Consider the following 27,811-nt stretch of genomic DNA (forward strand, 5'->3'; position numbering starts at 1 on the left):
GGTCCCGGGGCGGGGTCCCAGGTGGGGGGTGGCGGGGGTGCCGGGTCCGCCGTCTCGGCCTGGGTGGGACCCCCCCGCACCGTCCCCCCGCACCGTCCCCCCCGCACCGGCCGTGGGAGGGGGGGCACCGGGGGAGCCCAGCCCCGCCCCGCCCACCCGCATGCACCGCCCGCCCGGCCAATCAGCACTCGTGGCCCCCTCGGCCAATCAGCAGGTGCGGAGAGCCTGGCCAATCAGCACCCACGGGCGGCCTGGCCAGTCAGTGCACGTCGGCCAGTGCCCGCCCACAGCCCCGCCCCTCCGTCCCTCTTAGCCCCGCCCCTCACGCCGAAGTCCCGCCCCCGCGCCTAAACCACGCCCTAATCGCCGACCTAGATAGTAGCCACGCCCTATCAGCAACGTAGCTACGCCCTAAACCCCGCCCACTCTCACCCTAGCCCCGCCCCGGAAGCGCTCCTCCGCTCGGCGCTCACTTCCGCTGGGCCGGTGGCAGCGGGCGGCGGCAGCAGCAGGTACGGGCCGGGCCGGGGGCGGTCGGGCCGGGGCCGAGCTGGGCCCAGCCGGGGTCGACGGCTGCTCCAGACCGCCCCGCTGCACGGCTCTCCCCGGCGGCGGGGGCTGCTGCTGGGCTCCGTGCGCACCCCGGGCCGGGTCGTCCCCCCCCCCGCCGCGCTGCCGGGCCCTCCCTGCCCGTGCCAGGGCCGTGTCCCGCCCCGCCGCGGGCCCAGCCCGGGTGTGCGCCGGGGCTGCGCCTCTCCCCGGGCCCTCCCGTAGTTCCGTGTCCCAGCCCTGCCCTCCGGGTCCGCACACGGGGTCAGCCCCGGGGCCTGCGCCCCTCCGCCGGCTCTGCGCCCCCGCAGCGCCCGGGGCATCGGCGCCTCGCCACCGCCGGGCAGAACCCGCTGGGACCGCGGGTTTCCCCGGCTGGGGCGGCTCCTCGGGGCTGGGGTGGCTTTGGGGACAGTCGATGCCCGCGTCTTAGGGCCCCCCCGCGGGACCTGGCCGCCGTGCGGGCAGCGCCGTGGGTCAGGGCATGTCAAGGCAGCGTGCGGGTCAATGGGAAGAGGTCGGTACTGGGCTCTACTGAGACATGGAATCGACTGGGACCTGGGCACACATTGGATGGGGAGGCAGCCGGTCTGATACCCCGTGCTCGCTGCCTCCTCCAGTGAGGTTTTAGGGGGAAAACCCTCAAACTTGATAAAAAAGAATGTGTGAGCGGCTTCTGCCAAAAGGAGATGTGTTACAGGATCATGGAATAGCTTGGGTTGACAGGTGTTACGGTGTTTTCCTTCCTCTATGCAGGTGTTTTATGTCATACAGAGTTTGCTAGAGTACGAACTTGTCGGGAATACCATCCCCGTTAGCAGTGGGGACCCACAAGGGGGTTTCCTGTCTGCTCTCGCTTGGGGCATGGGATATTAAAGAGGTGCCTGGTATAAGCACGTGGTTCAACCTGGTTTTCTGCCCCCAAATCTGGCCATGGGCAGCTTCCCCACGCGGCTAGGCTGCTGGACTAAACAGACCTGACGCTTTGGGATCCTGAGGGACTTTCCAGAGGTGTTGGTCCTTACTCAGATCAAGCCAGGCTGGGAACTCCGTGTCAGGAGGTGGCCAGCCTCAGAGCCCTGCAGAGCCCGGAGAACATCCCCTCTGCTGCGGGAAGCTGTCGGTGGGGCTGACGCCATGGGACAAAGCTCGTCTGTGTGTCCTGACACTTCCAGAACAAGGTCCTTGGCGTCTCTGAGGGCGCTCAGCTGGTGTTTTGGAAGGGATTATCGCCCATCGAGGTGATTCCTGGGCTTTTGCTGCTTAAAGTCCCCGCCGGTGCTCTCTGGAGCATGATGCTTTGGGCTCTGCGGTGCTGGGATCCCTGTGTGCTGCTTTGCCTGGCAGTGTGCGATGCAGCAGACACCTCAGGACTGTCCTTTGTCTGCTTGTGGGTTTTATTCCCCAGTTACTGCTCGATGGGATGTATCGGTTGCAACTCATTTGATCAGCGTATGGCCCTTCTGCCATCTGGGTTAATTAAGGGCCAGATGCCGGCGCTTCGGGGCTTCCGATGGCTCCAGCAGTGGCTTGGCAAACGAACTGATCTGCCACGATTTCGGGCAGCTAACACCTCAGTAGGTTTGGCGGAGCTTTCACCCCTTAGGTATTAAACTGGGCTACCTTAATCGGTTTGTTGATGGGAAATGGACCCACTTGGAAGGTGTGTGGGTCACTCAGTAGCAGGTTTGCGAGAGGACGTGCTGGTTGCAGCCCGCTGCCTTCACAGAGCGTCCTCTACGCTCGGCGCTGCTGTTAATCGGTGGCTTTTATTTTAGAAGGTGCAGGATAATTTGTGGCACTCGCTGGCTTTGTGGAGGACACCGGGGGGGGTATATTTACAGCTTTGGTGGGAGCCGCAGGGTCTTGCCTGCCCTCAGGGTTCGGTGTCATGGTGCAGGGTGCCTGTGGCAGTGCAGGGGGGTGGTTTTGTGGCCAGGCACAGCCTGGCTGGCGGATGAGACGGTCCTGGTCCCTTCGGGGCGGCGTGAAGGTGTGAGCCAAGCTCAGGACACAACAGCAGGCGCGTTGCTGCGTGCCGCAGGGCTGAGCGTGAGCTAAGACTGTCTCACGTTAGGCCAGTCCTTAGGAAAAATATCTACCTAGGGAGCGTGTGTGGGGCTGGTGTGAGCCGTGGGGGCTTTGTGCTGGCTGTGGGGAGAGGCGTGGGGCAGAGGCAGGGACGGGCACGGGGATGGGAGCTGTGCCCGTGGCTACACACCGTCTGCAGGATGGGGTACCCCACGTAACTTCACTGCTGTGAATGAGGAGGAAAAAAATAATTGGGTTCAGCAGCTCTTTAGCTGCTGGCTCTCGTATCCTCAGCCGCTCGCTCTCGTTTTCCACGCTTTGGTTTTTTATCTTCCCCCAGTGGTGTCTGTGCCTGATCCGGGGTGGGGTGGGGGGGGGGGTTTATTTGCGGAGGCCGGGGACATGCAGCACTGCTTAGGGGTGGGGGCTGTCACCGCCTCGTGCCTGCCTGGCTTTTTGTGTTGGCTTGAAGTTGGTTCCTATCAACGGGGAATAGTTGTGTGAAGCCCCCACAGCTTCAGTTACCCATCTCAATGTTCAGGAGTTTTTTCAGTCTGCCTTAAGGTTCTTTAATTTTGCCGACTTACTGGGTTTTTCTGATCCACCTCCTGCCCTCAAGCACTTTATTTGCGGCTGAGGGAAGCTGCCTTGCTTGCTCATGGGAATTTTCTTTCCCTGCTAACCTTCAGCTGACCCTCTGGTTTCTAGATGAGCTGTTTCCTAGAAGCTTGTCCTTTGAGTTCCTGCTCCTCTTTGCCTCTCCCTCTGCTTTAGGGGCCAACGTACACCCCCCTGCGCTCAGGGGATGCGTGCTTGCGTGGGGCTGGAGCGGATGCGTCTCCCTGCGTTCACTTCCTTCCTTCCCTCATCAGACCCTCCTGAAGACGCACGTCAGGCTGGGCAGATAAAATATTACTTTCAGCCCGTAAACTCCTGTTCTGGGCTGCCACCGAGTCTAGAAAGATCAGTGGAGCTGCAGCGAGCCCTCTCGCTGTAATAACCCAGGGATCCGGGGTATCTCGGGCATGGTTTAAGTGCTGCTGTGGTGCTTTGATGGCTCATTCCTCTGGCAGAGCAGTGGCAGCAGCATCCCTTCCCAGCATCCCTGCATCCCTTCCCAGGCAATGGGGTCTATTGCTCAAAGCTGAGAAACTTCCGTCAGCAGCATCTCAGCCTTCGAGGATGGAGGAATTGGCCTAAAACAGGGTGGTAAAAGTACCTGGGGGACACTAACAAATTTTCTTCCTCCACTCTCCAGAGTGGCACCAGCTTATTTGGCCTCAATGATGTCCCTGGGAACCCACTGGCAGTGCCCACCTCGGTGGGAAGCACCCTGTCACATTTGTTGCTGTGTCTCAGGTTTGGGAGCACCTTATTCACCTGGAACGTCTGAATTCGGGAGCCTGCCGGGAGGAAGGGGACGGCTGAGCTCTGCCGTCTTCCCGACTCAAGGGCCTGAGATGGAGGAGGGGGCTTGCACCATGCTCTGCCCGTACAGGCGCATCACCCGGCGGCTCTGAAATGCAGGCCCTGGGAGGAACACGCTGTCCTGCCTTTAGCTGTGTGAGCTCGGCTGCAGGAGCTTCTCCTTCATCCTCAACGTGCTTTGTGAGCAGCAGAAAATTGGATGTTCCAGGCCACGGTGCTTCTTCCAGCTGAGCCACCGGCTCCTTCGTGCTCTGTCGCAGGAGCAAAATAACCTTGTTAAAGCTGCGTCCCTCAAGGAAGGTGTCTGTAGCAGCACCTGGCAGGACCCTTGTGCTGCGTGCGGCATGAATGGGGATGATGTTTTTCACCCCGGTGCAGGTGGAGGGGGAGCGTGGGAGGTGGAGCGGCGTGGCCACCGTCACACCGGGGCTGTCAGGAGAGCAGCATTGCTCTGGGTCTTCTCTAGCTCTTGAACTTAATCATCCTGGATGAATAAGATCAGAGCTAAAACGCTTTGGAGAGCCCCTTTTGTCCATGGCGGGGCTGAGCGGCGCTGAGCTCCCCACATCTCCACGTCTCTGAGCCTGGTCGGCGTAGCCTGTGAGGTGGGAGGTACAGGAGGGACGGCTGATGGCGCGTGTTCTGGTTTCACCGTCAGTAGGGGCTTCAGAGGGGAGGTCTCCCACGGCCCCTCGGCTGCGGGGACCACCCGAGAGATGCGTGGGAGCCCTCGCACCCTGGGACGGCAGGTCCAGGCTCCCAAGGAGGGTGCGGGTTTGTGCCGCTGCGAAGCCTTGTCCTCAAAACGGACCCGAGGAACCTGAACTAGGTGTGGGTGAGCTCTGGGTGCTCCCCTCCAACACCCAGATGCCTTTTTGCTACCGCGTCCTTACAAACGCTTTAAACCCCTTGAATCCAGTTTGCGAGACCAGCTTACAATAAGTTTGGCAAGAAGATGGGGTAAAATTCGAGCCGCCACAAGGTCAGGGGCTTTTTGTCTTCCTCGTTTTGTTGCTGCAAGTCTCGCATCCTGCTTTGTCCAAGTGCTGGCGCTGCTCCGCTCAGCTCCTTGCTGGGACATCAGCGAGTGCTGGGACATTTTTCCCAGCCTGGAAAGGAGTTTGGTGGGAATTGCTGGAGCCGGGGGAGAGGGGGGAGCAAATGCCTGCACTCGTCTCCCGGCTCTGTGCCACGCGGTGAGTATTCACTGCCATCTCCCTGCCTGCGGATGAGCTCCCACCGCCCGGTTTTGCTCGCTGGGTGGAGGGTGTTTAGCAAGGGCAGGGTATTTGCAACTCATTGTAATGACTCTAAATGATCAGGTCTATTCAAAAGACGTGATGAAAGCTGTTGGCTCTGGATCTGACACCCCCCACCACCCCCCGTGCCAGAAATCTGCCTTATTTACTGTCAGGCTCCAGCTCGGGAGAGGGGGCCCTGCCCCATCCGTCCCTTTGCCCAGTTCAAGCTGGACAAAGCCGTGCGTAGAAGGAGATGGGGTAACGCAAGAGCCACTCTGCGGTCCCCGCGCCGTTTCCTTTGCCCTCCTTAAAACCGGGGCCGGGCAGCAGCGTTGGACCCCAGCCCAAGGGCTGAGCTCAGGGGAATTCACCTTCAGCAGGGCTGGTCGCATCCCTGGGCTGCCAGCCAGCCCTGCCTCCTCGCCCTTGGTTAGCCTGGGGACACACACACACACACGCGCGCGTGTGGCGCAGGGTGCTGAGCACCCGGATTTGGAGCTTTGCTGGCCTCGCGTCACCCTGCTCGAGGCGCTGGGTGGCTTCGAGTCTGGTCCCGCCGCTGGGGAGGTTGAGGTGTTGGTGCGGGGAGCGAGGGGCGCGCCTCAATTCTCCAGCTCGGGCTGGAGGAGGAGTCCGGTTTGCTTGTTCTGCAAAAAAAGCAGTTTGCTTTTTGGAGGCTGCTGTGGGCTCTGCAGGGCTTAAAGGAGCCGGGGAGATGGGTGGCCCTCTCCGTCTCTGAAATCAGTTGGGTTTTTAGATGGCTAAAACAAGCGCTGCGGTGCCCGGGGGGGCTCTGGGATGCTGCAGGAAAGCAGCGGGCGTGATTCATGTCTCCGAGGCGGCTGCAGAAATTCCCTGGTAGGCTTCAAGTTTGCTTTCCAGGCACTTCTGCAGAGCCGGGGCTGACTGGGAGCCAGGTCGGTGAAATCGGAGGGACTGCAGTAAATCCTCCTTCCTCCCTCTCTCGCAGGACGGGATCCGCAGTCAGGCGCAGAGAGCTGCTGCGGCGCAGCCTGGGAGGTCCTGCTGTTCGCTGGAGAGCCATCGACCTAGGGGGGAAAAAAAGGCTCCGAATAAATCCCAGGTAACCTGAAGCAGGGAGAGGAGCGTGGTGTCTGACATGAGGCAGCCCCGGAGGCGGTTTGCTCCCCCTCGGCAGGGCTGGGGTAGCACGCTGCCGGACTCGGCCCCCTCTGTAACAGCGTCGGGGCCGCCCCGCCAACACCCAGAGCAAGCCCCGAACTGAAGCAAACTCTTTTTTTTTTTCCTCTTACTGCCCGCCAAGCTGGCTCCGGCTGCGTGCTCTGCCCGGCGGGCTCAGCCCCCAGATTTTATCCAGATTTTCTTTTTTATCCCTGTTGGAGATCCCCATCCAGCTTGGACAGGGAACAGAGGACACAGTTTCTCTGGCCGCATTGCCGGGGATTGCTGCATTTGGCTTTCGAGACGCTCATTTACATTTTAAAACCATTTGCAAGCTCTTTTTTTTTTTTTTTTTTCCCTCCCCCCCCCAACCCCGCCACTTGGCTTCTCTTTCCGTGCTCCTGCCCCTCCAAAACGGCAAGGCCACTGCAGGGTTTCAAGGACGATTCTCTGGCTTCTTTGCTGTTGAAGGAAAGATGGGCGAAACAGCCGTAAAAGACAAATCCCCGCTGACCTTGAAGACGGGCTGTCTGCTGCCTGCACATCGGGCTTCCCCAGCCTGCCAAGCTGTAAATCTGCCCTAAACTGCCTGAATTGTATAACGTAGCCCCAAGTGCTGGGCGGGAACCTCATACCCAGTCGAATTTAAAGCCAGGCTGCTGGAGCGGGGATGGTTTCTGGGAGAGGCTCCTTTTGATGCTTGGTTGGGCGCTGGCAGCCTCGTACCACCCCCCCCCCCCAAAACATCCCCCCCCCCCAAAACATTGCATCCCTCTGGCGTCAGCCTGAGCCTCAGGGTTTTGCTCGCTTCCTCTTCGCACCCCAGAGCTGTTCCCTGCCTAGGTGCGAGGGAGGGCTGGGGGGTGAATTTTCCCTAGAAAAGCGTTTTTTCGGCTGAGGGGATGCGAACCCGGGGGAGGTCACTGAGCCCTTGTAGCGGGGACAAGAGCTGCCCAGCTCCGTGTGGGATGGGGCGAGCAAAGTGGCTGCTGCTGGTGGGAGAAGCAAGTCGGGGCTGGAGCCTGAGCAGGGGTGAACGCTGGTGTTTTCAGTGACTGCTTCCCTCCTCCTCCTCCTCCTCCACATCCTCGTTAGTGAACCAGCTGATTCCCCGCTCAGCGGCGGAGCCCGTGGTGTGCCAGCGTGGCTGCGAGGCGCTCGCCCTCCCCTGAGGAACGGGCTCCTCCAGCAGCACGGGAGCCGAGGGCTTTTCCGGGTGCTTCATCTCCTTGTGACGCTTCCCATGAAATCCCAAGCTCTTTCCCTCCTCTGGCTTTTCCTTCCCGGAGCTCTCCGTAGCAAGGAAATTATCAACCCTCAACCTCTCGCATCTTTCTCCCCCAGGGACGTGCTGCTAGCTGGAGACCACCATGACGGACTCGAAGTACTTCACCACCACGAAGAAAGGTAAGGGAGAGGGACGGGGACGTTCACGCAATTTTTCCGGCTCTTTTATAAGCCGGGCAGGGAGGGGGTTGTCCCTGCAGCGGTAAGCTGTTGGAGGTGCCAGCTCTCATGGGAATGCCCTGAGCCCACACGGGATGCTGCGCCTGACACCCTGCCTCTTCCCTCTGACGCAGCTGGGGTGGCTCCTGGGCTGCCGTGGGGTCAGAGCACCTTGTCACTGGCCCCCTGAACCCAGACAAGGCTGGTGGCAGCTGGGTTATCGGCTTTAGCAGCTCAGGAGCGGCTGCGAGACATGGCCCCCCCACCCTGAGCTCCCCTGGGCTGGGACAGAAGCGCTCGGTGTGTTCGACTTAAGCTCTTTCCAGACCAAGGAATTAATACAGAGGAAAGCCGTGTGGCATCTTCCTTTTCAATCTGCTTGCCCAGAAGTGAATGAAGAGCTCGGGGCGGGGGGGAGCCGATGCCCTCGGGCTGGGTCCAGAGCTGACTGGTTGCCCCCAGCAAGGCGCTGGGCTGGGGGATTGCTGCCACGTGCAGAGCGGGATTTGGGAGCCACCATCCCTTGTATGGACTTGAGGAGGAGTTCCCAAAATCTGTCTGCGTTGGTTGCCACGGGTGCCTGCCGTCATCCGGGCTGTGGTGGGCTCTGCAGGTAGGAGAGGGCCTCCCAACAGCCATGTGTGGGGCTGAAGCTTCACTGTGTGCTGCAATAACCGCCCCACAGCCAAAAATACCCACTGAATAAACCTCACGTCCTGTGCTTGAGGGTGTGGGGTGCTTGTGCTCATGGCTCCTGCAGCGTGTCCCATCCCTAAAGCCCTCCGGGACTCTCGTGGGCCTGGGGAAGCTGCAGGGATGCGCCAGCACGCTCGTCTCCATTTCTGTGGATGAGAGCTGAGTCCCCGGAGTGGCCCTCGATGAGATATTTGGGAAGTTAAATCCCCTTTTTCCAGCTCCTGGCACCCTAGAGCACCCGGGGTGGCAAAGGCGCCCTGGCACGCAGTGGGTGGGAGCGGGGTTCACCCTCCCCGGGGAGCAGCACCCAGCGGAGGGGTGGGTGCCCCATCCTCTCACCCCTGAGCTCCCTGTTTTCCCCTTCCTCCAGGGGAGATATTTGAGCTGAAAGCCGAACTCAACAGCGACAAGAAGGAGAAGAAGAAGGAGGCCGTGAAGAAGGTGATAGCCTCCATGACTGTCGGCAAAGACGTCAGGTGTGTGGCGGTGCTGGGCTGGGGGTGCCCAGACGGATTGTGGGCTCCCATTTGCCCCCGTTGCCTCTGAGGGGTTTTCGCGGTGGTTTTCATCTCGGGCAAGGACCCAGCGAGCTCCCGGCCGCAGCTCTACCTCCTGCTACGGCAGGAAAATGTTTGTGTAAGCTTGCCCGTCTGGCAGGCGGGGGCTTGCCTGGCTTTGGTAGTAATCTGGTTGAAAGAGGATTGGTCTGGCTGGCAGATAAGTTTGTTGGGATTATTGCCGCTTCCTTCAGGTGTTACTAAAAACAAGCAGAAACCCTCTCTGAGCCTTTATGGCAGAGGGTCGGTGTCTCTGCCTCCGTGTCGATAAGCCTTTTGCAGCCACTCCAGTCCAAAAGGTCGGGCGGCTGCTTTTCCCTCATCTCCTTTTTCTGTCTGGCCGAGGAGCATGTGGCCCCGCTGTCCCCTCATCCCTGCGCCGTCCTGTCCCTGCACGCCCTTGGCAACGCCAGCGCTTTGCTTGTAATGGTGCGTGTGAGAGCAGACGGAGGAAAGCTGCGGTCTGAGCTCTGTATTTGGAAAACTGGTGTGTCCCCAGCTCCTAGAGCCACTCCCAGCTCTGTCTTGGGGCCACCGTGGAGAAGATGACACTGGAACGTGGCAGGGACTCGCCTGAGGCTGGTCAGCACTCGGCAGAAGCTACATCGATTGGAAAGGAAATACCGGCTGTGGCAGCCCATTTTTATGGGTTTTTTTTTTTTTTTTTGGGTGTCTGCGCATTTTCGGCTGCAAGAAAGCACTTTAAGTTTGCCCCTCCCTGGGAGGCACCAGGAAAGCCTGGTTTAGCCTGGGGTGAGAGCAGCTGAGGTTGGGTGACAGCGGGAGCTCCGCGAGAGAACTAGCAAAGTGCCTGTCCCCTGGGCTTGGGGCGGCGGGGGGGCCCTGGGTCTGATCCTGTAAGCGATGGCTGGGTGTGTGGTGGCAGAGAAGCTTCCAGCAGCCAAGGGACATCTGTCGGGGTGGGATAACTCCTGCGTTAGCCCTCTGATCTTGATTGCTGGTGGTTTAGTAGTCTAATTGGACTGTCTATCTCATTAATAGTCTAATTGGGCTGTCTTTATCCTCCGTGGTCTCTAGCATTCCACAGCTCTAGGGCGTTTGGGAAGGGGGACCCCCCAGCTCCATGCAGGTAGCTCCGCTCCGTCCTAGCAGAGCATCGCTCCGCGGCGGGGCTCGTCTGGGGGAGCAGGGCTGCTCCTTAAACCCAGCCCTGGCTGTTCGCTTCTCTAACGTGACGTCTCTAGCGTAGGACGTGGGGCGAGCGCTCAGCAGTTTGCAGCAGGACAGGCTTAACGTCCGCAAAAGTAGGGGATGGTTTTGGTAGGGCTGTGCATGAGGGGTCGTGCAGAAGGTGAGGGAGAAATGGCTCATAGAATGGTTTGGGTTGGAAGGGACCTTAAAGAGCACCCAGTGCCACCCCCTGCCCTGGGCAAGGACACCTCCCACCAGCCCAGGTTGCTCCAAGCCCCGTCCAACCTGGCCTTGAACCCCTCCAGGGATGGGGCAGCCACAGCTTCTCTGGGCAACCTGCGCCAGGGGCTCACCGCCCTCACGGCAAAGAATTTCTCCCTAATATCTCACTAAATCTCCCTTCTTTCAGTTTTAAACCTCACATCCTATCGTCTCCCATGTCCTCTCGGTGGCACTGGAGGCTTTCACACCGTCCTGTGACAGCCGGGCGATGTTGCACCTTCTCCTGGGGCAGTGGACACGCACTGGAGCTGGGATGCAGCAGAGCCACGTTGGAGAGCTCGGTTTCTGTCCGTTAGGGGCCATTTTGAGCTGCTCTTGATAGAGATCCATAAAGAAAAACCCACTGGGGATGGGTAATTTAGCCGCATCTGTTGCAGAGTGGGCTCAGGTCCTGGGAGAACCTGGAGTCTTGTGGCTTCAGGAGTGGGTTGAGCCATGGGAAGGGGATGGCCATACTCTTGGGGGGTGGGGGTGGGGGGTCCCATAGGCAGCAGCGTCTCCTTCCCCCGGCTCGGCAGCGTGGCCGTGTCCTGCCTTCACAGCGGTGCTTTGTCTTTCAGCGCTCTCTTCCCGGACGTGGTGAACTGCATGCAGACAGACAACCTGGAGCTGAAGAAGCTGGTCTACCTCTACCTGATGAACTACGCCAAGAGCCAGCCGGACATGGCCATCATGGCAGTCAACACCTTCGTGAAGGTGAGAGGAGAGGGCTGCGTGCCCGAGAGCTGCGCACCTCAGTGCATCCCCGCTTTCATGCGAAGCCACCGAAGAAGGGAGCTCGGGCAGGTTTCCAAAGCCTCTCCCTTCAGGAAGAGGGGCTCCCCTAGCTCTAGATAACTGAGCAAAGTTGTGCAGAAGAAGAAAAAAAAAAAAAAAACAAAACCCAAACATTTTCTTGGCAGCCGTACTGTGCCACTTGCTCCGGCAGTGGCAGCTTCGGTTGTGGGCAGCTCTCGTGATCGAACGACCGTCATGTGAGCTTACGCGCTGAAGTCTCTGCAAGCCCTCGTGATCTTCCAGTTGGAGTTGGGAACTGAAGAGCATGTTTGTTGGCAGCCAAGATGTTGCCAAATCACTTTGTGAAAAGGCTCGGTGGGCATTAGGGGGAGTTTTAGCTTTTTAGGAAGAAAAAAACCAAACAACCCCACACAGCAAACGTGACAGATGTGTTTCCCAGGTCAGGTGGCCCTTTTGCAGGGTGGCAGCTGCCTTCAGATACTTGGTGTGAGTGACAAGACGTCAGATTTTCCTGGAGGTGTGTTTGGAGTGATGGTGTGAAAACTCTGTGGGTGCCAGATTGCAGAGCAAGAAATCAAAGCTCTCTCTTGGGCGACTTGTTCTTGAGAGCCGAGTGTTAAAACCTCTAGACTTCAGGTACCCAAATGAGAACGGGGGTCCCATCACACTGATGTCTCTGATTCAAGGAGAAGAGGCCCCAGAAATCCGACCTCCCCCTCTCGTCCCTGCAGGACTGTGAGGACCCGAACCCTCTGATCCGGGCTCTGGCTGTGCGGACCATGGGCTGCATCCGCGTGGACAAGATAACGGAGTATCTCTGTGAGCCCCTGCGGAAGTGCCTGAAGGACGAGGACCCTTACGTGCGCAAGACAGCGGCCGTCTGCGTGGCGAAGCTCCACGACATCAACGCCCAGCTGGTGGAGGACCAGGGCTTTCTGGACACCCTTAAGGACCTCATCTCGGACTCCAACCCCATGGTGATTGTTATATTTTGCCTTCTCCATCCTCTCTTCTCTTCCTCCGAATGGCAGTAAATGCACTCCCTCCGTCTTCACACGCTGACTCCTTTCGTCCCATGCCTCCCTTCACTCTCTTTTTTTTTTTTGGTGCTTAATGGACCATTTCTGGGGACAGCTGTTTCTGAGGCTTGCAGGCTGTGTTCTTTGTGGTGTAACCCTGTCTCCTGGGTGGAAGGTTTCTCCACTTCCTTGGCAATGTGTTATTAGTCTCTTCCCAGCGTGGAGGAGGCTGCCCCGGCTAGCTTGGAGCAGGGGATGGTAGCAGAGGGGAGCTGGTGCTTGGCTCTGGTACCACGTATCTGGTGCCTTTTGCCTCTGGTGAGCGTTTCTTAGCAGCTGGGCTTTGGCCAGCATTAATCTCTCTGCTTTTCACCAATTGTAAGAAACCTTAAAGCCTGCTTGCCCCAGGGTTTCTCTTCCCCCAGCCTTCGCTGCTCTTCAGAGCTTGCCACAGGTGTAGCAGTGAGTCCAGGAGCTGCCACAGAAAGCGCTGGGGCTCCTCAGAGCTGCTCTGAGAAGGGGAGCGAGGATCCTCTGTGCCGGGCATGGGGCCAAGGATGACTCCCACTGAACATGTGCGAAGTGTTGGAGATGTGGCGTGGGTGGTGGGACCGTGCTGGCGGTGATTGCTCATCTCCTGAGGATCAGCTGGCGGGGAGGAGCAGCTGGTGCCCAGATGTCACTGGGATGCGCGATGCCGATACTGAGGATGCAGCTCATCCGCTTGCACCAGCTTTTCCCCCAGGCTGCTGGAGCACGTTTGGTGTCACCTAACGCATGTCCTGTCCCCTCTGGCAGGTAGTGGCCAATGCAGTAGCGGCTCTCTCGGAAATAGCGGAGTCTCACCCAAGCAGTAACCTCCTGGACCTCAACCCCCAGTCCATCAACAAGCTGCTCACGGCCTTGAATGAGTGCACCGAGTGGGGCCAGATCTTCATCCTGGACTGCCTGGCAAACTACATGCCCAAGGATGATCGGGAAGCCCAGAGGTGAGGGAGGCTCTGGGTGCTGCTGGGGCAGCGATGGCTTCAGGCCACCACGGACCGACCAGAGCAGGGCTGGGGAGGGGGACAGGCGGGACACTGTTCTCCAAATATCTTCATCCTCCTGACCCTTGGCATCCCACTGCGGGAGGTGGGACAGCGGGTATCTGCCAGTTGCCGTGCCTTGGGCATCTGCTTGCCACTGCGCCTTGGGCACAGCCATCAGGGTGGTCCCGTAGTGAGCCATGTCCCCTCGCTGGCACAGGGATTGTGCTTCTTGAACCACTTCAAAATGCCGCCTTACCGTACAGCAGGGGAGGACAGGCGCTAGGGAGCTCGGAAAGGTGGTCACTGCAATAGGGTTTTGTAAAGACTGGGAAATAACCATCATCGGGGCATTTAAAAACCAGTCCGGCATCTCTTGGGAAGGTCTTAAGTGCTGCTCAGCCGTCCTGCTGCAAACTCTGCCAGTGCCTTGTTCTGCGTTGGTACTGGCAGCAACGTTTAGGCAAGAAGATGGACTGTGATCATTTTCTTTCCCTTCTCCTTCCCCCCTCGTCCCCCAACACCTCCAGCATTTGCGAGCGGGTGACACCCCGGCTGTCGCACGCCAACTCGGCGGTGGTGCTCTCGGCGGTGAAGGTGCTGATGAAGTTCATGGAGATGCTGTCGAAGGACCTGGATTATTACGGCACGCTGCTGAAGAAGCTGGCCCCGCCGCTGGTCACCCTGCTCTCCGCAGAGCCTGAGCTGCAGTACGTGGCTCTCCGCAACATCAACCTCATCGTGCAGAAGAGGTGGGTGCTCCGGCACGGCGGGAGGGACAGCCTGGCTTGAGCTTTCCCTCTTCTCTACGGGCGCTGCTTCCCAATGCTTCAAACCCTCTGACTGCGGCGGTGTCGGGGCTTTGCTGACACAACCTGTCGTACGGATTTTTTTCTTCTCTAATATTTAAAATCCAAGGGCTGAGCGCGGCGAGTCAGGTGAGGCAATGGGCAGGGAGCTAAGCTGGGATCTCCAGGAGGAGTTTAATTTATTGGGTTTTTTGGGGGAGCAAAGGATGGAAAGGCAAAAAGCCGAGACTTTGGTTTAATTATTAAATGCCTAGTGAGGAATTTTTGTGAGATCAGCTTGTTTCTCTGTAGTTGTCCTCTTTGAATAAGTGCTGAGAGTCCTTTTGTCCCTTTGCTGATGTACAATTGCTGGCAGACAGGGGGTATCCGAGGCCCCACACATGTGCCCTGGGCAGAACTGGCCAGCTGGAGAGCCGTGCTCCGCAGTGACAGCCACGCTCAGATGATTTGTCGTCCCACCAGTTCTCCCCATGGTTATCTATTAAAAATAGCAGCAACTTCTGGGAGAAGTGGAAAGCAATTAATGTCCCTGGGAGCGGGAACGTGGAAGGCAGGTTGGCTCCTTGTAGCTGTGGCCTGTCCCTTCCCCAGTTTAGAGGGAGGATGATCTGGTGAGAAAGGTCCAGCCCAGCCCTGCGCTCTGGGATTGCATCCCTGCTCCCCCCGAGACGTCCCTTCCGACCTTGGCAAGACAAACGTCCCCTGTTGTCTTGCGTCTGGTCTTTGTTTGCGGCAAGGTTGTGCCCTGTCCCCTGCGTGCCAGCGAAGGGGAGCCAAGGAACAGAGTCCTGGGGGGATAATTGTGGCATCCTGGATTTCTTGACATTGAACAGGCCCCCAAAAACCTCGTGCTTTTGGCTAAGCAGCCTCATCCTCCTGGCCCAGAGCTGCTTGCTCTCCGGCTCCGGCTTTCCCCGGCTTATGTCCTTGGTGTCCTCAAGCCCTCACCAACCCGGCTCCGTCCTCGGCCAGGGACTGATGATTCATGCTTGTAGCTGGCTAATGGAATAATGAATTTTCATGGATTCAGGGCATTAGCTGGCTGCGGGGTCAGGCGAATGAATCCCCATCTGCCTCCTGACTGGCGTGCAGCTTTCTGGGGAGGACGACTCCCTTCCTGCAGTGCTTTGCCTGCTGGTCAGAGCCTGGAGGTGGGAGCAGGGCTCAGATCTTGCTTCTGCCACAAGAGAAATCATCTGATAGCAGTACCGGGTGTCCAGAAAGCTCTGGAGAAAACCGTTGTTTTGGAAGATTTTTGATATCTCTCTTTGTGGTTGAAGAGAAGGAGCATGTGTCTCCCTTAATCACTGCCTCTCGTTGTCCTCCAGGCCCGAGATCCTGAAGCACGAGATGAAGGTGTTCTTTGTGAAGTACAACGACCCCATCTATGTCAAACTGGAGAAGCTGGACATCATGATCCGCCTGGCTTCCCAGGCCAACATCGCTCAGGTCAGGCTCTGCCCAACCATGCTGCTGGGCTGGTTGGGCACCAAGGCGGGTGTGCAGCGGGCTCCAGCCCCACAGACGGGGCATTTGCCCAAGAAATCGTAGACCCAGCTTAGCGGGATGCTGATGGGAGCAGCTGTACCACCCGGTCTGCTTCTGCTGGGTCACTAGCCAGCTTTTCTGGTGGCTTTTTCTTGCTGCCAGGCTCTCACTGTCATGTCCCCTCCGGCAGGTGCTGGCAGAGCTGAAGGAATACGCCACGGAGGTGGACGTGGACTTTGTAAGGAAGGCGGTTCGAGCCATTGGACGCTGTGCCATCAAGGTGGAGGTGAGGGCTGGGTCACTTCGGGCCTGATGGCAGCTGTGGCTGGGCAAGGCATGGCTCTCCAGCTCGTGTTGGATGAGCTGGAGGTCATCCCACCCCAGGAGCTGACACTGCCCCAATGAGCTAGAGCCTTTGTGGGCCTGGGGATGAGCCGCAGTTGTTCCGTGGGGGATGTACGGGGTGTAAGGAGGGTATTTCACCCCCTTTCCCTTTGCCGTTGGAGGTGTTTTGGGATCCCTGCCTGCCCCGTGCTCCACTGCAGACCCAGCTGCCTGATGTGTTAATGCAGAGGATGATCCAAGTGGCTTGTTCGGGGACCGGAGGGGAGGACGGAGGGAGCTAATCCCTTACTCAGGGAGGCTTTGCTTCCCCTCATGAGTAATTTGAAGAAGGGGATTATTCAAAACCTCGCTGTGGCTCTGCGTGGCTCAGGTACAGGCAGGCTCGCAGGCAAGGTCGTGTACCTTTGAGCCAGCTGCCGCTGCGCCAGGTTTACCGCAGAGCGTCCTCCATCACATGAGACAAACCGCGAGCCGGGCAGGAGGAGCTGCGCTGGAGCTGGCTCAGGCTTTGCTTCCCACCGGGAGCTGAGCCGGCCCGGCTCTGCCGTTAGAGCGATCCCTACGCAGAGAAGCTAGCCTCTCCCGGGGGGGATTTTTTGCCGTGACGTTAGCTGTTTTTTCCCTATTAACTCTGAGCCGTGTGGCTGTGCAGCTCCAAACTAAAGGTGCAAGACGCTGCTGCCCTGGCAATCCGAGGTCTGGGCTCTCTGCTGCGCTCCGGCACCCGATGGTCCGAAACGCATCCCGTGGGAGCAGGGAGCAAGCGGTGTTGGGGGAGAGGAGGCTCTGGGAGAGCGCAGGGGGGGTGACGAGCAGCCAGACCTGAATGGGAAGGGGAAACCACACTTGTCTCCCCCCAGTTCTGGCCCGGGTTGGGTTTGGGGAATAAGGCAGCAAGGAGGGGGTGTGGGAATGGCAGCAGAGGCTTTGGGATGGGGACGAGAGAACGTCGCTGCTGACTGACCGAGTCCCTCCGACAGCAATCAGCCGAGCGCTGTGTCAGCACCCTGCTGGACCTCATCCAGACCAAAGTCAACTACGTGGTGCAGGAGGCTATTGTGGTCATCAAGGACATCTTCCGCAAGTACCCCAACAAGTACGTGGTGGCTGCCCGCAAGCCTCGGGGCATCGGGTGGATGCTCCCCGTCGTAGATGGGTCCTTTCTACCCCTCCGTGCATGGGCGGGGGGGCTACAAAGACCCAGGCGTGGACAAGGGACGGGTGGCTAGTCCCTCCTGGTGGGATGGCTGGTGGTGAAGCCACCTGGAGCCTCCCTGCAGTGAAGGTGGCTTTGGGTTTTTTGCCAGTCGGGTTTGAGACCACTGGTCAGTGCTGCCCCAGGAGTTAAGGTGGGGGCAGGAAAGCCGTCCCCAGCCCAAGGGACATCCCCAGCCCCACAGTGGCAGTCCCAGGTCCAGACACTCAAAGAGACAGGAGCTGACAGAGACTTTGAGGTCCCTCACCTCAGCATAAAGCATCTCCGGCTCTGAATTCAGTGCTCCTGATGCTGGAGCGGGGGCAGCAGGAGGAGGGGAGTGTTCCAGCTGAGCCAGGATGAATAGGCAACTGCGTGATCAGGAAGTCATAGTGGTAATATATAGTAACGAGCTGAATTAATAACGAACAGGAGCTCTGCACGAATAGCCAGTGACTCAGGGCTGCTGCAGAGAGGAGGGAGACCAGATGAGTGGAGCTGAGAAGTTACTGGCGAGCAGGGAATGTGGTCTAGGACCGGAGAGGGATCGGCGTGGGCAGTGTCATGGCATGCCACAGCCCTGGGGAGAGGGGACAGCCCCCAGAAGGTGGCAGGGGGCTCTTGGCGATGTCCTGGATCTGCTGAGGGTGAATGGGCCACGGTTTGGAGCTAGAGTGGAGCTGGGACTGGGGCTTCTCGCTTTCGGTGAATGCGTGTCCTCTCCTCGGGAAGGTACGAGAGCGTGATCGCCACCCTCTGCGAGAACCTCGATTCCCTGGATGAGCCCGAGGCCCGGGCTGCCATGATCTGGATCGTGGGAGAGTACGCCGAGCGGATCGACAACGCCGACGAGCTGCTGGAGAGCTTCCTGGAGGGATTCCACGATGAGAGCACCCAGGTGGAGTGTCCCACCCCTGGGGGGGGCAGCCCCCCATGCGATGGAGGGGTCTGTCTGCCAGCAGGGCCAGCTGGTTGAGGGGTGATGCTGTGACAAAGCTCACGCTAACCAGAGTGTAACGAAGCAATTTGCTCTAGCAGGGTCGTGAAGGTGTTTTCCTTGCAGGCGCTTGGGGCGGCGGTGTCCCACAGCGGCTTTGGGTGACAAAATGCCCATAAAATGCCACCGTGGTGGTGTCCCGAGCACCTTCCCTCCTTAACAGTTGGGAGGGACCACCTGGTCGCCTGGTCATTCCTCTGTGCCAGGACAGGATCAGCCCTTTGGAGCTGGAAACCAGAGTCAGACAAGCTGAAAAGAGCAGAGGGAGGTGCCTGCCCCTTGTGCCAGGGCAGCTGAGGCCGGTGGTTTTGCCTGTGTTAATTCTGGGGGGTTTCCGTCTAGGGAAACTTCCTACAACCCTCTGTGCAAAACACGGTGAAACTAAGTCACGGGGAACAAGGGCAAGTCTCTATAAACACAAAATAGCGAAGCCAGCAATCCTGGATGCCCCGTCTCGGGTTTAAAGGGACTGTTGGAGGTCAATCGCTGCTGTTTATGCTCACAAAAGTCAGGGGATGCTCTGGCCTTCGCCCTTGTGGGACCCTGTAACCCAGTCCCGAGATCTTGCCCAGTAACCTCGGTGTCAGCCATGGCTCTGATGGGCAGAGACAGCGGTAATCAGCTTGAAACGGGCTGCAGACCTGCCCGGGAGCCATGCAGGGTGCCCTGCCACTTGTCACCACTGCTTAAGCGATCCCTGTGGGATCGGTCCCTTGAAAGACAGGTTGGGCTTATGTCCCAGCAGCACGTAGGAGGAAAATTCATGGATTCCTGCACAGAAATGGTGTGATCTGTCTCTCCCTACCCCTGTTTGTCTGCCTGCAGGTTCAGCTGCAGCTGCTGACGGCCATCGTGAAGCTGTTTCTGAAGAAGCCCACGGAGACGCAGGAGCTGGTGCAGCAGGTGCTGAGCCTGGCCACGCAGGTGGGTAACGGCTCCCGCACCAGGGAAGAGCTTCCCAGGGGCTTCGCCATCCCCCCACGAGGCAGCGGGAATGGTTTGGGAATGCAGCGCCCATCATAGGAGGCAAATAATTGGAGCTTAATTCTGGACGAGCTGATAGTTAGTCCTGGAGAGTGAGGACACCGTCTCCTGTAGCACGGGAGGCATCTCTTGCTGTTTCCCTGCGAAGGCTGGTGTAGCAAAGTGGTGTGGCCTCTACAGCAGAGGTGTGACGTAAATAGCTTTAACTGTTATCCCCGTGATCCCTCTACTATTACAGCAAGACTTAGATGGGGCCGAGATGCTCTCAGTTGCTCTGTAGTATTGGCAGTTTCCCCTTGCCCGACGGCTTTGGCGCTAACCCCCGTGCTTCCCGAAGGACTCCGACAACCCCGACCTGCGGGACCGCGGCTACATCTACTGGCGTCTGCTCTCCACCGACCCCGTGGCCGCCAAGGAGGTGGTGCTGGCGGAGAAGCCCCTCATCTCCGAGGAGACGGATCTGATCGAGCCGACGCTCCTGGACGAGCTCATCTGCTACATCGGGACGCTGGCCTCCGTCTATCACAAACCTCCCAGCGCCTTCGTGGAGGGGAGCAGAGGGGTCGTGCACAAGAGCTTGCCCCCGCGAACGGGCTCGTGAGTATCTCCCCTTTCCCCACGGTGACTCCCCACCCCACACAGGGACTTCCAGGGCTGAATCCGTGCGATGGGCAGGTTGGATGCTGGGGCTGCCGCGGCCCTGCACGGTGCCGGGTGGAGCTGGCTGTGTCCGCTGTGCTCTGAGCTGAGGCCCCCCCTTCCCGAGCGGAGGAATCCATACGAGCAGGGCTGTATGGATTCAATGCTGCCCTTGCAAGGCTGAAGGGAGCGATCTCAGACCTAAGTGGAAGGTGATCTCGATGAGTTTTGGGAGCCGTGCTGGGATGGGGTGTCTGTGAACGCTTGCTGCAAAGCCCAGCTGGGCAAACCTGTGCCTCCAGCGAGACCTGTCGGCTCAGCCAGAGCTCCCCCCAGGATCTCACGTCTTTCCCTTGCTGTTCCCTTCAGGAGCGAGAGCGCCGAGAGCCCCGACACAGCCCCCTCGGGGGTTCAGGCGGCGGAGCAGCCGGCCGTCATCCCAACTCAGGGCGACCTGCTAGGCGACCTGCTGAACCTGGACCTGGGTCCCCCGGTGAGCGGGCCTCCCATCGCCACCTCCTCCGTGCAGATGGGCGCCGTGGACCTCCTCGGAGGCGGCTTGGACAGCCTGGTACGTCGCAGCTCCACGTGCTCCTTCCCCGAAGCCTGGCTTCCCTGGGTTTGATGCTGGCTCCTCTCTGGAGCTCCTGGGGATGGGACAGGCTTGTCTGCCCGGGGACACCTGGGCTGGTCCACCTGCAGCTGGTGAAGACAGAGGGGGACTGCACCCTAATTTGTCTTGTCATCATTGGGTTGCTGGAGCGGGGCAGTTAGTGCTCCCGAGTGCCTTTTCTCTGGGTACATGAGGTCTGTGTAGACCCTTCCGCCGTGCTGCAGGGGTGACTGCTCTTCCTGGCTCCCCCTCTGAACCCCACAGCTGCGTGAAACGGGGACGTGCCCCAGGCTGCTGTGGGGCTGGGCTGAGACACACCAGCTCGCGGCCCGTGGGGTGCTTTAATGGGTGTCTCCTGTGCCGGGAGATCTGGAGGTGACACCTTCTCCTGGGAATGCAAACCGGGAAGCGGTTTGGCTGCAAGGGGGAGGAGGGATGGAAACCTCCCTGGCTGGGACCGCCTGCCCCACAGGTGCTGGTGATGGTCCGGGCTCCCCAAAAGAAAAGTTTGGAGTTTTTTCTGCTACTCATAAAATCCGGCAGATATCCCCTGAGGGGAAGCAACGCCGCTGTCTCTTTGCCTGCTGGTCTGTAATCCAAGCGCTGTCCTGGCTCCTCGCTGGTCATACAGGGTTTGGTAATGGGCTGGCAATGAGCGTGGGGATGAGACCTCAGTCACACTCTGTCCCCTGGCTCCAGGGCAGCCACGGACAGACGGATGGGTCGGCAGCGCGGCAGGACTAACCTCTCTTCCCTCCTCCCCTTCTCTTGTCTCTCTCTTTTTTTTGTCTCTTTTTCTCTCCTGGCTTGTCTCTGCATGTGGCTGGCTCTTCTCTCCGCCTTGCCTGCTTCTGCTTGGAGATGGGGGACGAGTCGGAAGGGGTATGGATCAGCCCTTTTCTTAGCCCTCTAGTCCATGCGTAGCCCCAGCGCCTGTGCCCACCCCCGGCTGCCCCTGCTTCCCCCGCGCGGCCTGAGCCTTCCTGTTCGGTGCCCCAGTGACACCTCGCTTCCCTCTGGGAACGGCCAGCCCACCAAACAGCTCTGGGACCACTGGAGCATCCCTGCCAACTCTGGGCTCTCACTAGCCCACACTGATGCTTTTAGAGTGCCCTCGATGGTGCCTTTTGGGGGACCCCTGTGCCCTGGGCGCGCTGGCCCCTGCCCCTGCTGATGCCCCTTTCTTCTCTTGCAGCTGCGAAGCGATGTGGGAGGCAGCCCTGCTGTGAGTGTGCCCTCACATCTCTACCCCTCTCTCACCCTCTGCATCCTCCTCTTCCTCTCCTCCCCCGCCATGGTGTCCCCCGTAACCCGTTCCCTTGTCTCCCGCAGATGGGTGGCGGCGGCGGCAGCTTTGCGCCAGCGCCCAACACCGCGATGCCTGCGAACCTGGGGGCACCCCTCGGCAGCGGCCTGGGAGACCTCTTCGACCTCACCGGCGGGGTGGGCACCCTGTCGGGATCCTACGTGGCACCCAAAACGGTGAGTGGGATAGCCGAGCCCCAGCCACCGGCTGCTGGCAAAAGCTCGGGGCTGTGGCATTAAGGGGGGCAGAGCCCCCGCCCTGTGCCTGCTCCACGCTGCAGGGTTTCCTCGGGGGGAGGTGGAAGACACGCTGCCTCTTCTTAGCGTGGTTGCAAGATGGGTGGGGGGTGGTGGCCTGCAGACAGAGAGGACGTTACAGTGCTTGCTCGGGTGCAGGGATGCGGGGAAGAGTGCCGTGTTCCCCTGGGTGGCACGGAGCCCCACGCAGAGGGGAGAGTAGGGATCTGGCAGCTCACGGCCCTGCTTTTGGGGCTGTGCTGTTTCCCGGTGCATGGGGTGAGGTTTGGAGGACTCGGCAGCAGCGTCCCGCAGCCCTGGCTGGGGGCCGTGGTGTCAGTAGCCATTAAATGTTTCTGGTTTACAAACGCCCTGCGCAGCTCTGCCAGGCTGGAGAGCACTGAAGGGTTCGCTTTGGGTAAAACCCCAAGGGTTTCTTGTCTCCTTTAACCCAGGTCTGGCTCCCTGCCATGAAGGCCAAGGGGCTGGAGATCTCCGGCACCTTCAGCCGGCAGGTGGGCTCCATCTCCATGGACCTCGTGCTAACCAACAAGGCTCTGCAGGTCATGTCTGACTTTGCCATCCAGTTCAACCGCAACAGGTGAGGTCCCTCCTGGGCTGCGTCAGCAGCGACCGGTGAAGATGCTGCGCGACACCTCCAAGCTCAACCCTGGAGCGGTTGCGTGTGGAAAAGGGTGGGAGGAAGGAGCCATGAGGCTGGAGGGGCTGGGAACAGCCTCACGTGATGACCCTTCTCTCTCTGATGGCTGTGGTGGTGATGATCGTCAAACCAAAGCCTCTAAGAAGTTGGCTGAAGAGGCCGTTCCTCTGGGGTCTGACCCCGCTATTTGTTCTCCTGGTGAACTGATGCTCCCTTTTCCCTCAAAGGGACGCGACAAGGCATGGCCCTGAGGGAATGGTGCAGGAACAATAGAAACGGGTGTGTAGCAGGAAGGGTTGAGATTTTGGGGCTACCTATTGTTGCCCCAGGGTGGGCAGGGCAGGAGCCAGCCTGGTCCTGGACTGTGCGGGGGCGGACAGGTGAGTTGGGGGGTTCCTGGGGTCAGGGTGGAGGAAGGCAGGGAGTCCCGATGTTGACCCACAGCGGGTGGGCAGTGCCTTCTGCCATCATCTGCTGCCCCCCACCCTGACCCCCTGCCCTTCTTGGGTGTCCCCCCAGCTTCGGCCTAGCCCCGGCAGCTCCTCTGCAGGTCCACGCGCCTCTCGCCCCCAACCAGTCCGTGGAGATCTCCCTTCCGCTCAACACCGTCGGTTCCGTCATGAAGATGGACCCCCTGAACAACCTCCAGGTGGGGAACGCCCCGGGGGTCTCCCCCCATCCTGGGGAGCTGGGGATGGGGCAGGGTCTTCCCCAGGGGGAGTGTGCTCTCTCGGGAGGCAGCTGGAGGGGGACAGCAGGAACCGGGAGAGAAGAAACGCTCAGCTCATCGTCTCCTCTGCTGTCAGAGCTCAGTCTGGCTCCGATTTGACAGCCAGCTCCAGGCAGACTGCTTCCTCCATGGAGGAAGATCCTCGCTGACAGCAGCAGAGCCGAGCCTTGGCTGAGCATCTGCTCACGGTGTCCCAGTGCCGGGGGAGACGCTGGAGCATGTAGTTCCTGGGAGGGAGCTGGGAGAGAAGGCTGGGGGGGTGCAGGCATGGCGGCTCCCCCGTTTCCCCTATACACTGGGGACAGGAGGACGCTGGCATGGATGCTGGCCTCTCCAGCTCCCTTCTGGCAGCTGCCAGGCTCTTGCCTGTGATGGTTGATGGATGACACCTGGCTTAAGAGGGATGGGATGGGATGGGATGCTTGCTTTGGGAACCACTCGCCTGCTGTAGGTCGGAAGAGGTGTTGACGTCCCCGTGTCCTTCCGTCCCAGGTCGCGGTGAAGAACAACATCGACGTCTTCTACTTCAGCACCCTGTACCCGCTGCACATCCTCTTCGTGGAGGACGGGAAGATGGGTGAGTTGGAGCGCTGGTGGCTGTGGCTCCTGCAAGGTGCGCTTCTGCCACCGGTCTGTAGGTGCCATCCCAGCCTCTCAAATCCTCCCAGCCACGTTGCCAGCCCTGGGGATGGAGCAGGGAGCCGTGAGGAACCAGATACACCTGGGAGTTGCAGATGGGGACACTGCCATTCCAGCGTGACCCCACTGTGGCCACCTGAGATGGCCTGAGCCACCTTCTCTAACTCCTCACCCTGGCAGAGCTTCACTCCCTGCTTATTTTGCCTTCTCTGGCACTCACCACCCTCTTCCCCGAGGCAGCGTAGCTTGCTATCCCCCCCCACAAAGTGGGCAGCTTTCCCGCAGCTGGGTGAGCCTGGTCTTGGGAAGCTGCTGGAGGGGATGGCAGTGCAGCAGGGTGAGATGGTGAGATCCCTTCAGTCACCGGCGACGTGGCAGCGTGGCCTCTGCGTTGTACCACCTTTGGGGAACAGCCGCTCTTGTATCTTCATCACTGCGTTGGTTTTGTTCCTCGCTGCAGAGCGGCAGATGTTCCTGGCCACTTGGAAGGACATTCCCAACGAGAACGAAGCCCAGTTCCAGATCAAAGACTGTTCTCTCAACGCAGGTGCGTACAAACCCTTCAGAAGGACCCAGCTCAGCTTGTAGCTGGCCGCTGGTGACCAGCTCATCCCAGTTATCCCAGCCCAGGCTGTGGGGAGACAGGAGCTCCTTCTCCCTGTGCCCACCCCGTATCTCCAGGAGGAAGCTGCTGCTTTGCCAGTTGTAGAAACTTGGCAGCCTCTTGCTCTGCCTCGTGGGGATGTCCCTACCTTGGGGACACTTGCTGTGCCCACCCTGGCATATGTCTCAGTGGAGAGAAGCTGAACCGGATCATGGAGCCCTGACAGTGCCCGGGCCAGCCCACGGGCAGGGCAGCGGTCCTGTGCTCGTAGGCAGGAGCTGGGGCCAGGCTCCCTGATTCCCCCCTCGCTCCCCCAGCTCCTTCTCCAGGAGATCTGGTGCCAAGTGGGATGTGCAAACCCTGGCTTGGGGACAGCCAAGTCCATTCAGTCCCGCTGGCAGCAGCGAGCTGACCTTTGTGGAGCGAAGCGGGGCAGCTCCGCTTGTGAATCGAGCTCTGGGCTGTTGCCTGCCCTCCCCGGGAGCCCGGTTGAATAGAGCCCTTCTCCTGGCTGCGTGGGGACGGCGGGTTTTGGATGTGCTGCATCCCGGGGAGGAGGAGAACGGGGCAGGAGCAGGTCCAAAGGGATGTTCAGCCCGGTCCCCTGCACCGAGCCGCCCCCACCGCAGCTCCCTCCTCCCACGCAGATGCCGTTAGCAGCAAACTCCAAGGCAGCAACATCTTCACCATCGCCAAGAGGAACGTGGAGGGCCAAGATATGCTCTACCAGTCCCTGAAGCTCACCAATGGCATCTGGGTGCTGGCAGAGCTTAGGATCCAGCCCAGCAATCCCAGTTTCACGGTACGCCCCTTCCCCTGCCTGCCTGCGAAACGGCCCCGAGCCGCGGCTGCTGCCCACCCTGCTGCCCACCCTGCCTTCCCCGCTCTCTGCTTGGAGCTTGGGTTGGGCTTGGATGGTCCTGCAGCACGTCTGCGGGGGCAGGACACCCCCCCCCCGGCTCCAGCTCCCTTCCCCGTGCCACTCCCAGTGTCCCTCTCGCACGGGGAGAGCGAGACCGGCAACACTCAGTCCCCGCTGGCTGCCCTCCCAGCACGGGGGGGGGGACACCGTGGTGGCAGCTAGAAGAAGCAGAGAGGTCCCAGCCCACCGATGCTTCTCTGTTTAAACCGAAAAAAAAAACCCCTTCCCGGGGCACACCTGCCTCCGCCTGTGGTGCTGCAAACAGCCTCGGAGCAGAGCTCTGTCCTATCGGGCATCCACCATCCCGCTTTTCCCCGCCCCGGCCCCTTCCCCAACTTTCCTCGCCCCCTGTTTCCTTCGGGTTGGGAAGAGCCTGTGTCGCCTTGACTCACCTCTCTGTGTATCTCCGTACCTGCTGCTGCCTGCCCCTCGCCGGCCTGCCCGCTGTTTGCAGGATTTGGAGGTTAGCAGACTGGTTGTTACCCCCGGCTTTGGGCTGTCTCTGGCTGCTGCCTGGTTATTTCTCCCCCGAGTGTTTTTTTCCTGCCGGCCCCGTGTCTCTCTTGCTGCCTCTCCCTCCCGGCAGGGGCTTGTCAGGGGGCTGGCACCGGGAGCGGAGCTTCCTCGGAGCTGAACGTTTCGGAGAGTCAGGGTGTTCCCACCACCCTCCTGGGTTGGTTTGGGATGAGGAGAGCTGCAAATCCTTAATCCCGGAGGATTCCCTGCTCGCCACCCCCGCGGCCGAGCTCTCCCCGCTCGCCTACGGGCTGAAGAGCTGATTGAGTTTGAGAGTCGTCGGATATTTAATCTTGGAGCAAATAACCCAGGGGGGCAGGGAGAGGAAGGTGCCTTTGGGGGGAACCCTTCACCCTCGAGCCGCAGGCGGGGAATGGAACCCCAAGAGCGGAAGCGTGTGCGTGCCTCTGCCTGCCCTCCCTGCCTGCGCTGCATGTGGATGGCTCTGCCCCTCAACCGGGCGGGGGGAGCACCGTGGGGGGGACTCGATGCCTTTTAATATCTTTTATCCAGCTGGCCTAAGGAGGTGAGGCCGCCCCGCGGGGTTGGGGGGGACGCTGCAGCATGTGGGGCTTTGCGCTTTGGGGCTGGTGGCTCACCGGCGTGGGGTGAGGGGCCGTGACCCCCTCTCCTCCTCCTCTCTTCTCCGCAGTTGTCCCTGAAATGCCGAGCGCCGGAGGTGTCCCAGTACGTCTACCAAGCCTACGAAACCATCCTGAAGAACTAAGGTGCTGCCGCAGCCCGTCCTCCTCTTCCTCCTCCTCCTCTCCTCCCGTTCCCGCCCGAGGAAGCGGGGCAGGACCTGTGTGCATGTCTCCTCTCCTTCCTCCCGAGGAACCGGCCCCCGGCCATCTCCCCTCCAGCCCCCAAAACGCAGACGGTGTTCCCGTTCCCGGCGGGACTGGGGCCAGCGGAGGAGGGCAGGGGGTAGGGCCCGGCCAGTCCCTGCGTCCCTGTAGAAACCCGGGTGTGAGCGATGCCGTGTCCTCCTTGCTGATGTTGCCCCACCAAGAGCCCTGGTTCGTCCTCTGGCACCCTCCGACTGCTTTTTCTTCCTGAGCCGCCGCAGGTGGGGGGGCTGTTCTCCTCCTCCCCCCGCCCCTGCAAAAATCCCCGCTCCCCTTGGGGGTCTCGCGGTTGCCCGTGGTGGGGTCTGGTGAAGGGTTTGGCGCTCCTCAGGGTGGGAATAGCAGCCCAGGGCTTGCTTGGACCCCCCCCCCCCCATCCCCTGGGGCTCAGGGCTCGGTGCACCCGGGAGCAGGTGGGAAACAGCTTCAGCTTCTTCCCTCATTTTGTCCCGTGGTTGGGGGGGAGCTGTGGGTGCTCCCCCCCGGGCCCTTTGGAGAGGGTTTCCTCCCGCTGGGAGCCTTTCCCCAAGGTCCCAGAAGGGCTCCGGGATCTTAAATGTGAGGCTGCACTCAAAAGTGCAGTTAAAAAAAAAAAAAAAAAAAAGGGCTTTTCCAGCCCCCCCCACCCCCTGCGGTGGAGCTGGGAGGGCTCCAAGCATCACCTCCTGCCCCCCTCGCCAGCCCCACGGCGCTCTCTCCCCCTCCCCGCTGTCACCCATGGGTGCCGGAGGGGGTGTGCCACCTTCCCCTGCGGTGACACTACTCCTCTCCCCCAGAAATAAAGCCATGGGTCACCCCTAACTAGAAGAGTTCGGTGCAGGAAATATCTAATATATAAAATATAAATATATTGTACGGGCACTCGTTTGAAGCGGACGTTGAATAAAGGTGACATCTGCCCACCCAGCCCCTCTTGGGGACGGTCCCCCAAGCTCGGGGCCGGGGCCATGGCCCTGTGATCCCGAGGGA

The 27,811-nt window shown here is 60.1% G+C and overlaps 1 protein-coding gene and 1 non-coding gene across 10 annotated transcripts; both read left to right on the forward strand.

Annotated features, from left to right (window-relative positions):
- The first annotated feature begins 432 nt into the window (after positions 1-432).
- On the forward strand, positions 433-27,747 carry AP1B1 (adaptor related protein complex 1 subunit beta 1). Of its 9 annotated transcripts, none has more exons than XM_074606785.1 (24): positions 433-512; positions 6,220-6,333; positions 7,737-7,799; positions 8,905-9,010; positions 11,086-11,221; positions 11,995-12,240; positions 13,081-13,271; positions 13,841-14,062; positions 15,448-15,568; positions 15,798-15,893; positions 16,933-17,048; positions 17,880-18,045; positions 18,970-19,068; positions 19,466-19,725; positions 20,137-20,338; positions 21,242-21,262; positions 21,576-21,605; positions 21,713-21,862; positions 22,378-22,523; positions 23,103-23,232; positions 23,806-23,890; positions 24,413-24,499; positions 25,204-25,358; positions 26,647-27,747. In XM_074606785.1, exons 3-24 carry the CDS (start codon positions 7,763-7,765, stop codon positions 26,719-26,721), a joined length of 2,877 nt encoding a protein of 958 aa, XP_074462886.1. In that variant the 5' UTR covers positions 433-512; positions 6,220-6,333; positions 7,737-7,762; the 3' UTR covers positions 26,722-27,747. The 9 variants fall into 9 exon arrangements, with proteins under 9 accessions (XP_074462886.1, XP_074462880.1, XP_074462888.1 ...); XM_074606779.1 differs by having other exon boundaries at positions 25,933-27,426; XM_074606787.1 differs by lacking the exon at positions 21,576-21,605.
- On the forward strand, positions 22,648-22,752 carry LOC141750995 (small nucleolar RNA SNORD125). Its single transcript, XR_012589842.1, has one exon. It is a non-coding gene; the product is annotated as a small nucleolar RNA SNORD125 (small nucleolar RNA).
- Positions 27,748-27,811: the final 64 nt, after the last annotated feature.

The sequence above is a fragment of the Larus michahellis genome, chromosome 13 (genome assembly GCF_964199755.1).
Source record: "Larus michahellis chromosome 13, bLarMic1.1, whole genome shotgun sequence".
NCBI lineage: Eukaryota > Metazoa > Chordata > Aves > Charadriiformes > Laridae > Larus > Larus michahellis.